The following is a 13,862-nucleotide window of genomic DNA, read 5'->3' on the forward strand; positions in this document are numbered from 1 at the left end:
TGGAATTTGGCCTGTCTTCCTGACAGGCTTTGAGTGCCAAGGGCAGAGACCAAGTCCTCCAGTCTTCGTGTCTTCCCACAGCTCGTCATGAAAGTGGGCTCTGGTGGGTGTTTATTGACTTGAATTGACCCCAAGTGGACGTTGCTGAGAACTATCATGCGATTTGTCCCTACAGCAACCTAACATCAAACAGAAGTTTGTGGCCCTCCTGAAGCGGTTTAAAGTTTCAGATGAGGTATGGCCTCTTACTCCCAAGGTTAATGGTGAGTAGAATTCCCCGGGTTTCACCCAGCATCCCTGGAGTACACTCTGTATTGCCGCCGAGAGTCAGGATTCCAGGATTAATATTCCTGCTCCCCGTGGCATACCTGGTAGAGCCCTAAGGGAGAGGGTGGCTAAGAAGGACTTAAGCGAGCAGAGGAGAGAAAGAGGCTGTGCACACAACGCAGGGCAGCACAGCTACGCCTGACCCTTGGTGATGCCCAGGCCTCTGGCATGCGATACAGGGACAGACCCGGCGGATGCTGCTGCGGTTGTCACTTAATTTTCCCTCTTATCCCACGGGAACATCAGTGAGCAGCAGCTTGTGAGGTGGAAATGTCCTTGTTGGTCAGCCCTGGAATAACCAGGAATGGGCCGCTGAGAGAGAAGCAGTCTTTTCCCTGGGCTCCGGGAGGGGCCCATTTCCACAGGCCTCTCAGTGGGCTAACAGAGGGATAAAGATGAAAATTGTTAGAGCGATTGCTTCTTCTTCCTGTGGGCTATAAGGAGGGTAGGAAGAGCCCACATGGGCGATGGGCCTCGGGATTCCTCAGCTGTCCCTCCTGGCACAGCTTCACAGTGTGGAGCGGTGGCAGGAACTGGGGGGAAGGTGGCTTCACCATGTCCCCGCCCTCAGGCTGGATCATGGAAATGATGTGAAGGTTACTCCAGCCAGTGTGAAGCTCTGGCGTGTCCCTTAAGCAGGACTGTAAGGGTGGCCCAGGAGAAAGGAGCTGCTCATCAACCAAAATTATTAATAGGGATGACCCTAAATTCAGAGACTCTTTTTTCCCTGCAGGTGGGCTTTGGGCTGGAGCATGTGTCCCGTGAGCAGATCCGGGAGGTGGAAGAGGACTTGGATGAATTGTATGACAGTCTGGAGATGTACAACCCCAGCGACAGTGGCCCTGAGATGGAGGAGACAGAAAGCATCCTCAGCACGCCAAAGCCCAAGCTCAAGTGAGCCCCCCTCTTTGTAGCTGGCCTCCAGACTCTCCTTCCTGGCCATAGCAGTCTCCTGACCCCTCCCTCGCTGTCCCCTCTATTACCAGAGAATCTTGGTCCTTCATCCTTTCTGAACCTCTGGCTCTCTTGGAGAAGGTCACTGTTTTGCCTCTCACTGACAGAAGTCCTGTAGGACTCTCAGGAAGTACCCCCTCTCCCGACCCACCCCTCCTCTTCACCCTGCACTTCCCTGCTCACCAGGCGTTCTGGACACCCATAGCTTGTTGACCCACCCTGAATGCCAGCTCCACTCAGCTCTCCCAGCGTGCTGTTCTGAGCCCTGGCAGCACTGACCCTGGCTGTGCTCTTCACCACAGGCCTTTCTTTGAGGGGATGTCGCAGTCCAGCTCCCAGACGGAGATTGGCAGCCTCAACAGCAAAGGCAGCCTCGGAAAAGACACCACCAGCCCTGTGAGCGCGACCGCGACTGCGGGGCGGGGTGGGACCGTGGCATGTCAGGGCTCAATGCTCCGGCCCTCTGCATCTCTGATCAGGGCTCATGTTGTGACCTTAGAAAAGTGGCCCCATTGGCTGGGCACGGTGGATCACGACTGTAATCCTGGCACTTTGGGAGGTGGAGTCGGGCAGATGATGAGGTCAAGAGATCGAGAGCATCCTGGCCAACATGGTGACACCCCATCTCTACTAAAAATACAAAAATTACCTGGGCGTGATGGTGTGCACCTGTAGTCCCAGCTACTCAGGAGGATGAGGCAGGAGAATCACTTGAAGCCGGGAGGCGGAGGTTGCAGTGAGCCAAGATTGAGCCACTGCACTCCAGCCTGGCGACAGAGCGAGATTCCCTCAAAAAAAAAAAAAGAAAATGGCCTCATCTTGTTGCAGCCTCAGTTTTCCTCCCCTCAGTCTGGCTAGGAGCTTAGCTCTTTGGGGTCATTGCTGTGTCAGGCTGGGTTGTTCCTTTTGGTCTGTTTCTGCCATGGCCCAGAGCCTTCCCTCTCAGAACACATACAATCTCCCCCTCTGCTGGGCGTGGTGACTCATGTCTATAATCCCACCTCTTTGGGAGGCCAGGGCGGGTGGATCACTTGAGCCTAGGAGTTCGAAACCAGCCTGAGCAACATGGTGAAAGCCCATCTCTACGAAAAATGCAAAAGTTAGCCAGGCATGGTGGTGCACGTCTGTAGACCCAGCTACTTGGGAGGCTGAGGCAGGAGGATCCCTTGAGCCCAGGAGGCAGAGGCTGCAGTGAGCTGTGATCGCACCACTGCTCTCCAGCCTAGGTGACAGAACAAGACCTTATCTCAACAAACAAAAACCTCTCCCTTCGTGTCTGTTCTGTGGTAGCTGAGAGTGTGGCATGGAGTGGGCGTTTGGCCAGTGGTGAGTGGCCCTGCACCAGACTGGGGAAGGAGCAGGTATGGAGAGGAGGGGAGCCACTGAGACGTGCTCAGGAGGCCCTAGTAGGCTTTATTGGGCCAAGAATCCATAGAGGGGAGCAGTGCCCCGAGAAAATTTATAATTTAGTCAAGAGGTTTCCATTTTTCCTGGTGAGCAAGGGGAAAAGGGGGCATGTACTGTAGCACCCGGAGCCACGACCTGGGCCTTGCTCCGCCCCTCCTAGAAAGGCCCTGCTCCTTCAGCAGATCACAGGCAGGGGTGGGTGTGAGCCTGAAGTGACCTCAGGCCCTAGGAAGCTGCTCTTCCTTCGTTTACAATGGAAGGCAAGTGAGTGTTGTCGCGATGTGAGTGCCCAGCTTAGGATTTGCCCTCCAAAGCCCAGTGTCTTTTCTGTAGATCAAAGAAACAAATCCTTTTAAGTCCTCCTGTTCACCTGCTTTACTGGCAGATGAAGCCTAGTCATGGTTCACCAGGGGGAATACCAAACTCGCCCTGCAGATCGGTAGTAATTGTGCGGAGATGATAGGAAACAGGAGAGGCCTCTACCGCTGAAAAGCACGGGTCTGAAAGGGCAGGTGCCTGTCCTGGAAACCACCTTCTCTTGGGGCATCCCCTGGCTGCCCTTCTGCCTGTTGCCACCAGGTGGGGCTCTCTCCCAGCTCACCGCTCTTCCTGCTTAGGACAGCGCCCCACGTGACGTTAGTGAGGCAATGCGTGGGAAACTGCAGCCCAGACTCCTCCCTGGGAGAAACCCCAGGCCTGCCCTTGCAGACCCTGCACCCTAGACGCCGTTCCAGGCCGGGTTCATGGGGATCCAAGAACTGAGGAGACCTCGCTTTACAAAAAAAAAAAACTCTTTCTAAATTTATTTTTTGTTTTTATTGGAGTCGGAGTTTCGCTCTTATCGCCCAGGCAGGAGTGCAATGGAGCGATCTCGGCTCACTGCAACTTTCACCTCCTGGGTGCCAGCGATTCTCCTGCCTCAGCCTCCCGAGTAGCTGGGACTGCAGGCACGTGCCACCCACACCCGGCTAATTTTTGTATTTTTAGTAGAGATGGGGTTTCTCCATGTTGGCCAAGCTGGTGTCAAACTCCTGACCTCAGGTGATCCACCCGCCTCAGCTTCCCAAAGTGCTGGGATTAGAGGCTTGAGCCGCTGTGCCCGGCCTATTTTTTTTTTTTTTGAGATAGGGTCTTGCTGTACTCCCCAGGCTGGAGTGCAGTGTGTACCCAGCCACCTCACTTTCTTTGGTATTAGTGTTTAGGATGTGGCTTGGAGATGCTTTTCCTCACATGGAACTGCTGAATGGCCCTGCTGAATTGACAGCATCCACATGGGCAAACCCTACCCCTGGCCATGAGAGCCAAATTCCCTCTTAACTATATGGGATGACTCTAGAAAGACACCTGGGAGCTGGCTGAGGGAGGACTCTTAGTGTTCCAGGAATGTAGAGCAAGTGCCCTAATATAACAAAATGTAACTAAATTACTAACTGAGACAGTGCCCCAAAAGCAGTAAGCAGAACACCTAACACTGTGGATGTTCAATAAATGTTAGTTACCTGACTTATAAAACTTACAGAAAAAATTACTTAGACACTCTGAGCCTCGGTGCCTCATCTGTAGGGTTGTGGTGTCGGTATAGGAGCCCATTTGGCTCAAAAGCCAATTGAGGGCGGACACGGTGGCTCAAACCTGTAATCCCAGCACTTTGGGAGGCCGAGGTGGGTGGACCACTTGAGGTCAGGAGTTTGAGACCAGCCTGGCCAACATGGCAAAACCCTGTTTCTACTAAAAATACAAAATTAGCCAGGCATGGTGGTGCACACCTGTAATCCCAGCTACTCGCGAGGCTGAGGCAGAGAATTGCTTAAACCTGGGAAGCAGAGGTTGCATTGAGCCAAGATCCCGCCACTGCACTCCAGCCTGGGTAACAGAGCAAGACTCCATCTCAAAAAAAAAAAAAAAAAAAGCCAGGTGAGTGTCAGCCTTTATAATATGATGGCCTAAGGGCCCCTGTCAGGGCAAAAACACATTTGGGACAGGGTAGAGCTTCTGAGTTTGAGTCTTGACTCCACCACTCCACTGACTGTGTGATCTTGGGCATATTACCACGCCTTTGCTTCCTCGTCTACAAGGTACATGTTAAAGCTCGTGCCTCCCAAGGTAGTGAGGAGATGGAACAGGATCATGCACATCAGACTGCCACGTGGGGGGGTGTGCCTGATTGACTTACTGCACACGGAGCACTGCTCATTGCTCACCGACTACTATTGCTTTTATTATTATAATTCCTTAGTGCCATTTCAGTTGTGGACTCCTAAAATTGATAGAATCTAGATGTCTTTTTAGTGAGTCCTTCAAATTCCGGTTCCCTTGGCCACGTTTCAGACTCACTTTGCTGGTTCTGTGCTGATATTTCTATTTTGAAGAGCCCCATATGTCTGGATGTGGGTGTGAAACTTTGGAATCCTTTGGTATGAAAGGCGCTTTGGGAACAGCAGAACAAGACTGTGCTCTTAAATGGAGAACTTCTGAATGGATTAGGAAAAACCACGAGATTGTGCACATGTAGGCAGGTGTGCACACACCACCTCAACTTGTGTCCTCTCTTCCCTGGTTTCCTAGCACTGTTATTTATTTTTCTTAATCTTGCTTTTTGTTCCCCACATTTTAGAGGATTCAGTTTATCGCTAGAACCAGAAAGAATTTCTGCTGATACAAATTATTCCAGTTGTTGAATCTTCCCAAGGCTTGAGCACACAATGGCAACATAATTTGGTTCTCCAAGCTGATAACAATGAGCCCTGACAGTGCTTCAGTTAGGGCAGCCACAGATGCGGACTTCCAGCCAGGACTGCCTGCTGCTAAGTCGCTATTTCCACAGCACTATAAATAGTGGCATTAGAGCCTAGTCCTTCATGAAATGATAGCCTACACATTACCCACTCTTGCCCCCTTCTCTCTGACACGGGCCTACACTCTTACCCTTCAGCAGCTGACATTGTCCATGAGTACAGTGGTGCAGACTTCTGGGACCTCTAGTGATGCCTCATCCATATCCCATGCCAAACACTTGGTCAGACACAGCTGGAGTCCTGCTGGTGTTCCAACATCTTTTGGGGGAAAAAGCCCTTTAGTGTTTATAGAAGCAGGAACAGAAATGTGGTGAAATTGGGAATTTGTCCCCAGGAGGATTGTCTGGGACATCTGGAAGAGCCAGTAAATAGCCAGCAGGTGTCCTCTAAGCCCAATCCAAGTTAAAGATATTATCAGGAGATGGATATGCTAATTACCTTGATTTAATCATTTCACAGTGTATCCATACATCAAAACATGTTGTATACTGTAAATATATACAATTTTTATTTGTCAATTATAGCTTAATAAAGCTGGGAGGAATAAAGATCTTACTAAATGTTGCAGCTTTGACATGGAAGCAATGCTGTAGCTGTCATAGGGCTTAACAACAAGGCGTGCTACTTCAAAACCTCCCAGCAGACCTGTGTTATCACCCAGTTCATTCTCTTTAAAACACGTTTAATTAATTTGTCATATTGAGATAGAAAATGGAGTGAAATTATCTTTAGTCTCAGGTCTAACCAGAGCTTTTCCATGATTCTAGATTCTATTAATGTTGGCCGAGGCTGGGCGTGGTGGCTCACACCTGTAATCCCAGCACTTTGGGAGGCTGAGGCAGGTGGATCACTTGAGGTCAGGAGTTCAAGACCAGCCTGGTCAATCAACATGGTAAAAGCTGTCTCTACCAAAAATACAAAAATTAGGCAGGCATGGTGGCAGACGCTTGTAATCCCAGCTAATCAGGAAGCTGAGGCAGGAAAATCACTTGAACCCGGGAGGCAGAGGTTGCAGTGAGCCAAGATTGCACCACTACACCCCAGCCTGGGCAATAGAGTGAGATTCAGTCTCAAAAAAACAACAGCAACAACAACATTGGCTGATCATATAGACAAGGTGTAAATGAGCTAGCTCTGCAATCTGGAAGCAACCTGTTCTGTGGCTGTGAGCCATTACACAAGCCAAACCATCTGAAGATCTGGGGTCCCAGAGTCTGGCTCAGGCATGCTGAGTTAGTCCTGCAAATGGCCTGGAGCAGGGGTTCTCAACTGGGGATGATTTTGCCTCCCAGACATATGGCAATGATTGGAGACATTTTTGTTTGTCACAAATTAGGGAGTGGAGAGTTGCCACTACCAGCACCTAGTGAGTAGAGGCCAGGGATGCTGCCAGACATCCCACAGTACACAGGACAGGCCCCCACAATAAGAATGAGCCAGCCCCAAATGTCAATCGTGCCAAGGTGGAGGAACCCTGGTTTAGAGTGTGACATAGGGAGCCTGCTGTGGTGATCCTTGTTCCATAGTTTACCAGGTGACCCTGAACTTACTAGCCTGATGCTTCTCAGTATTATATGATTGACTCAGAGAAAGGACTTTGAGTCATTGGGAGGAAGTGGGATATCATTTATATTTTTCTGCCTCCTATGGTTCCCTACAAGAAACAAAAAGATTCACTAAAGCCAGTACCTTCCCTGCATCTAAGACCTACAACCCACACATCACTGCTGGTGACTTTGAGTTGCTGTCTGCACAGCAAGAAGCAATATTAACAAATATGAAAATCTGGTTATGTGTCTATATTTACAAAGGAAATTTTTAATATTTATGAGAAATGCTAATAAGAGTTGGGGACAAATGGAGAATTAATTTACACCTAAATGGCTTAACATTGGGTGTCTTTCTGCTTAGTATATCCTGTTAGAGGGTTTTCTGGATGTTCCCACCAAGCAAAAAGCATTTGGCTACCATGGATGTCTTTAGTCTCAAAATCAAAGACCTGAACCTAGCATACTCCTTTCTCTGGCAAGCAAAGGAGGCCTCCCTTCTATGTCCTTCCTGGGCAAGTGTATTCACTGGATCCAGGGTCAAAGACTTCATGGATGCAATAGCAAAGCCATCTAAATTTTGAGCTTCTCTTGCCTAGTGACATCTCGTGGAGTCAGAATTTCTGGGTTCTGAATCTCCGTGTTATTGACTTGATGACAAAGATAACTGATCCCTCCAAAACCTGGTTTTCACAGAAATGTACCCGCCTCCCCGGCCCACATAAGAAAAAAGCCCTGAAGATTTTATGAGGTTTGAGATTAAATGAAAGTATTTTAAGCTTCATAGGGACCTAGTAAAACAAATTAAAGTGGTAGTTATTTGGATCAGTGATAACTAATTCTTATAATTTTTGCAGATGGAATTGGCTGCTCTAGAAAAAATTAAATCTACTTGGATTAAAAACCAAGATGACAGCTTGACTGAAACAGACACTCTGGTATGTATGGGTCAGTTTCCTGTTTCAAATAGTGTTTGTCCCTTTAGAAATAACGGCAGAAGGACCCTCAGGACCACCATAGAAATTTCACCTGAATCTGCAGGCTTATGAATGTCCTGCACTCTCTTTCTCCTGAAATCCTTACCCGTGGAATGCAACCTACTACCTGGTGTAGACACCAGGTTGCTCTCAAACTTAGTATACCAGAAATGTCCTCATTCTGCCCTTTAATAAGAGCTGACCAAATGCTAGTTGGGGAAACTTCTTACCATCTGTCACCAGCGTTCTCCCTGGAAAATCATCCCTTCCTCATTGGATGTTGCTGTTTCCGTGGCCAGGCAACCCACAACATTCAGTCTCTGACTGGTACTGGTCCGTGTTCTAAGAGACGCTGGAGCTGCCCAGGAGTGCAGGCCTAAGCCCCGATGAAGTGGAATTGAGTTGGTTGGGATGCCCAGTTTTTTTACAGGTCGAATTGCACAAACATTTACTGTGCACCTGCTTGTGCTGGGCACTGAAGATGCAAACATGAGTGAGCCACAGTTTGCATCCCCTGTACCTCCGGCCCAGGGAGGTACAGGGGATGCAAACTGGAGAAGCGACATCTGAGCTGGGCTATGCAGGTTACATCAAAGTTCATCCCGTGGGACCAGAGGCAGGACCCTTGTGGGGAAGGAGCAGAGAACTTTACAGAATGCCATCTAGTGATGAGCCTCACGGTGGGACCTGCTGGGAGTTGACTAGAATCTGTGAAAGAATTATTTTAGCCTTATGTTTTCTATAGTAAATAAGACTACATTAAAGATCTTATGTATTTAGGCTTGATTCAAGATTAATTTGAAACTCACTACCCTAACTTACATTTTCTAGTTCACCAGTAATCTGAATAATCCTACTTCCACTGTGGCCCCACCGTAGTCCGTACTGCACGTGGCAAGTACAGTGTGGCCTTTTCAAAATTAAATTCCAATTGTGTCACTTCCTGATTAAAACTCTTCAGTGATTGGCCAAATCTCAGCAATTTAATGTTGAGTGAGTAAAAGAAGCCGAATGCCAAAAAATGCACACCATAGGATTCCAGTTCTGTGAAACTCACAAACAGGCAAAACTAATCCATGAGGGTGACGTCAGCATACCTGTTACCCAGGGGAGAGGGAGGGGCATAGGGAGGCCTCAGGAGTGCTGGAACGTTCTGTCTTGATCTGGTTAATGGTCACCTAGGGACATATTTGCATAAAAATTAAAGTTGACTATTCTAGATTTGTGCTTCTTACTTTATAGAAGTTATGCCCTCAGTAAACATTTTGAAAACATAAAGACCAGGCAGAGTCAGGGAAGTAGGCAGGTGTGCGGCCTGTATCGGTAGCAGAGTCCTCCCTGAGGGCTGGATTGTTAGGGAGGTAGTGGGCCCAGGGAGGAGGCACGGGAGATTAATTTAGAAAGGTGGCCCAGGCTGGGTCATGGTGGGCCTCAGAGGCCCCACTAAAGAATCAGACTTGTCCAGGTGTGGTGGCTCACACCTGTAATCCCAGTACTTTTGGGAGGCTGAGGCAGGCATATTGTTTGAGCCTGGGGATTCAAGACCAGCCCGGGCAACATGGAAAAACCCGTCTCTACAAAAAAAAAAAAAAAATAGTAATACAAAAAAATTAGCCAGGCATGCTGAAATGCATCTGTACTTGGAAGGCTGAGGTAAGATAACCACTTGAGCCCAGGAGTTCAAGGCTGCAGTGAGCTGAGACCATGCCACTGCACTCCAGGCTGTGCAAGAGAGCAAGACCCTGTCTAAAAAAAATTTAAAAGGATGTCAGGAATTAGGCTGGGGGCGGTGGTTCACACCTGTAATCCCAGCACTTTGGGAGGCCGAGGTGGGCGGATCACGAGGTCAGGAGATCGAGACCATCCTGGCTAACACGTCTCTACTAAAAATAAGCCGGGCGTGGTGGTGGGCGCCTGTAGTCCCAGCAACTCGGGAGGCTGAGGCAGGAGAATGGCATGAACCCAGGAGGCGGAGCTTGCAGTGAGCCGAGATTGCGCCACTGCACTCCAGCCTGGGCGACAGAGCAAGACTCCGTCTCAAAAATAAATAAATAAATAAAATAAGTAAATAAAATAAATAAAAAAGGATGTCGGGAATTCGAGACCTGCCTGACCAACATGGAGAAACCCCGTCTCTACTAAAAAAGAAATACAAAATTAGCCAGGCATGATGGCACATGCTTGTAATCCCAGCTAGTCGGGAGGCTGAAGCAGGAGAATTGCTTGAACTTGGGAGGCGGAGGTTGCGGTGAGCCAGGGTTGCGCCAAGATTGTGCCACTGCGCTCCAACCTAGGCAATAAGAGCGAAAGTCCATCTCAAAAAAAAAAAAAGTGATCTGAGGAAAGGCAAAGGCCTGGGCTCAGAAGGTGGGATAGAGAGGGTGGATGTGAGAGTGTGGCCAGAGCGGGGACACACAGCGGTGGCTTGGGGATGAGGAAGGAAGGGAGAATCTCAACGGAGATGCAGGTGGCTTTGGCCAAGGTAAGGAATGGGGCTATGGCCCTCCCTGCTCTTCTAGACCAGATAAGGTCCGGTCAGGGTACCAGGGAGATGCATCTAGGGGTCCCCTCTTCACTCCTGGAGACAGCAGATCATCAGTCCACTCTTCTTGTGCCAGCAGGTCGTTTGTAACTGGATATTTACTGGATTGCAGCATATGGTGCCCACACGGGGTGTACTCAGTCACCTGTGAACAGTGGCGATTTTCCTTCGGCTGAGGCAGGAGCTTTAGGAACACTTGCTTTCGGGAAAAGAGAATGAGTAACTCTCTCCTCAGGATGGTGATGGGGCCTGGCCAGTCCAAGGAGGCTCCTGGGTGGTCACTGAGTGGGAGGTCATCTTCACTGTTTCCTCTCCTCCGTGGTAGGAAATCACTGACCAGGACATGTTTGGAGATGCCAGCACGAGTCTGGTTGTGCCGGAGAAAGTCAAAACTCCCATGAAGTCCAGTAAAACGGATCTCCAGGGCTCTGCCTCCCCCAGGTACTGCAGATGGAAAGGAAGCAGGGGGTACAGCCTGCAGCTGTGCTTAGCATGGGCTTCGGGGCTGAGGGAAAGCGGGGCTGGCAGCAGCTTTGGGGTTGGAGGGGCTATTTCACCAGCCTTTTTCCACCTCCCTGGCAGCAAAGTGGAGGGGGTGCACACACCCCGGCAGAAGAGGAGCACGCCCCTGAAGGAGCGGCAGCTCTCCAAGCCCCTAAGTGAGAGGACCAACAGTTCCGACAGCGAGCGCTCCCCAGATCTGGGCCACAGCACGCAGGTACTTCTGGGTGCCCCCAAAACACCAGGACCCTCTGAGATTCCCCGAACTTCAGGCTCTGTTTTGTTGGCTTCCTTGGACAGTTAGTTGGAGAGAAGAGGAATACTTGGAAATGCTCTGAACAAAAACTCTTGAAGAAAGACTAAATTAGAGAGGTCTCCTATATTCCTTGCTTACTGCCAGTGTGGAACTGGCTTCCACACTGACCTCTAGGGCGCAGGCAGGGGAGCCAAAAACGCTGTGTGGTCCTGGCCTGCCACGGCTGCGAGTGTCGATTCCACACCACCGGTGTCTCTGCCTCCATCAGACGTCAGTCTGGAGATTGTGCCGTGAATCCGCTGTTGCAGAGGACAGCAGCCTCTGGATCTCATGGGACATCCTGACCCGAGCTCCCAACCTGAGTATTGCTGTGGTCGGTCATCGTGCTTTCAAGCCGGGAAGCCAACAATATTAAACTGTTTCAATGGAAGGACCTGAGAGTGGGCTGGAGAAGAAGTCAGAAGAACTGGGCCTCAGGAATTGTGTTCTCCTTTTGAAGGCCTGTGGTGTCAGAGATCTGGGACAGGGATTTTCCCGGCACACCTTACACAGTTCCAGTTCTGCTAGGGTTAAACAGCCAGCCTGTTCATTCCCCTGATAGCTTATCAAGTGCATTGTCAGTGTGGCCTCCTGAGCTCCATGCTATTACATGGCTGAAAATGAACTTGAGACTAGAATAGCCCAGTGCCTGGGGTGAGGTATTGTCCTTCTTGTTAATCACTGTTCCTGAAATACCTTTTGTTCCCTCAGACAGCAGGTACCCACACAGCACTCGCTGCCACTCTCATTATTTCTCTCCCCACTGCCCTCGTTTCTGTTTCTCTGAGCACCTGCTGGCCACCCTCTGCCTCTCCCTTCCTGGTTCTTACGCTGCTGACCCTCCTGCCACTCACACCATTTCCCATCCGCGAGGCTTGCTGCACCTCCATCCTCTCCACCTGCCCTGGCAGGACAACCGCTGTGGCTTTGTTTCTCATCTCCATGTGTCCTCTAAGGACTCACTTTGCTGCTTCTTTCTCCTCCTTTCCATTGTGGTCTGGCCAGTGGGAGACTTGAGTCTCCCTCCCAAAGTCCTCGTATCTGTTCTGTCTAACACCCCTGCTCCAGAGACTCCCCATGCACCAGTCCAGCAGCCCTGTCCTCAGGCTCCCCGGGGACTCCCTAACAAGAGACACTTTCTTTTGTTCCTGCAGATTCCAAGAAAGGTGGTGTATGACCAGCTCAATCAGATCCTGGTGTCAGATGCAGCCCTCCCAGAAAATGTCATCCTGGTGAACACCACTGACTGGCAGGGCCAGGTAAGTGCTGAAACTGCGAGGCCATGTGGGGTCCTGGAGGGCAGGCAATGCCCGGTTGCATTGTCAGTGTGGCCTCCATGCTATTGCGTGGGGAGGTGGGAAACTCACCCCTCCATCAGCCCCCACCTGCTCTGAACTGAGCCCAGAACTCTGAGTTCTAGTCCAACTTCTGTCATTGTCCAACTTGCGGGATCTTAAATCACTAAGTTTGCTCTACCTCAGCTTCCTCATACGTTAAAAAACAAACAAACAAAAAGCAACAGTAATTCCTCCAGGGCGCCACATGCGTCAGGCAGCATAGTGGAACAGAGGCCCGTAGAGAAGCACCTGGCTGTAACCTCCAGGGCTGCCCCATGAAGGCAGGTCAGCAGGGCAGAGGATCCTTGCCTGCTCCCTCACCGCTGTCCACCTGGCTTAGACACTGGTGCCGGGGACACCTGGAGTATCCTAGCATGTGAAACCCCCTAAGGCTTCCCATCTCTCACACTCTGCGTGTCTCGTGGGTCGGCCCCACCCTCTCCTTACTGGCAGTCCGGAGACCTGGCTGCCTTTGCCCAGCTTCGGTCTGAACTGCAGAGGACAGGGGCCCTGCAGCTCGGTCTGGGTCTCACTTGCCTCTTGGCCCTTGTGAAGGAGTGATGTGTTCTCACCTATGTCCCTGCTCTCCTCCCTCCCTATCCCAGTACGTGGCTGAGCTGCTCCAGGACCAGCGGAAGCCTGTGGTGTGCACCTGCTCCACCGTGGAGGTCCAGGCCGTGCTGTCCGCCCTGCTCACCCGGATCCAGCGCTAGTAAGGGCTCTGGCCTCCCTTCTCCTGCCCTTAGAGATTCCCTCTGACCTCATCTTCCAACCCTGACTTCTAAGCAATGATAGACCCTCCTGGCCTCATCAGACCAAGAATTTGCAGAGGGGCATATGTTTAGGGGGGTGGCAGCAGCAGGCTGTAGGGCTCGAGGCCCCCGCAGACCCCAGAGGATCGGGGGTGGAAATATCAATTCCTGTGCTCCCTGCCTCCCTGCCTGGACCCCTGCCATGCCTTGACTTGCTTTATCCTCTTAAACCCATGATGAAGGAGAGGACACACTGGTTTTAAAAAGATCTTTTATTCCTTCCATCTGCAACATGCTGCTAGACACTCAAGAGTCAGTGCTTCCCCTACCCTCAGGGCCTTCTTAAAAGGCCCAAGTCCCTTGCCCTTGTGAAAGAGAACTATGGATTCCAGGCCTGGGGGCACACACCCTGCGGGCATCCCAGGCAC

The 13,862-nt window shown here is 50.5% G+C and overlaps 1 protein-coding gene across 1 annotated transcript in view; it reads left to right on the plus strand.

Annotated features, from left to right (window-relative positions):
- Positions 1–13,862, plus strand: part of PACS1 (phosphofurin acidic cluster sorting protein 1) — a 178,288-nt gene that overhangs the window by 153,169 nt on the left and 11,257 nt on the right. Inside the window, exons 8-15 of the mRNA XM_031015801.3 lie at positions 176–235; positions 1,061–1,221; positions 1,584–1,677; positions 7,888–7,968; positions 10,875–10,990; positions 11,132–11,267; positions 12,500–12,604; positions 13,288–13,394. Coding sequence (XP_030871661.1) covers positions 176–235; positions 1,061–1,221; positions 1,584–1,677; positions 7,888–7,968; positions 10,875–10,990; positions 11,132–11,267; positions 12,500–12,604; positions 13,288–13,394 — 860 coding nt within the window. The remainder of the gene's footprint in view (positions 1–175; positions 236–1,060; positions 1,222–1,583; positions 1,678–7,887; positions 7,969–10,874; positions 10,991–11,131; positions 11,268–12,499; positions 12,605–13,287; positions 13,395–13,862) is intronic.

Source organism: Gorilla gorilla, chromosome 9 (genome assembly GCF_029281585.2).
Source record: "Gorilla gorilla gorilla isolate KB3781 chromosome 9, NHGRI_mGorGor1-v2.1_pri, whole genome shotgun sequence".
Taxonomy (NCBI): Eukaryota; Metazoa; Chordata; class Mammalia; order Primates; family Hominidae; genus Gorilla; species Gorilla gorilla.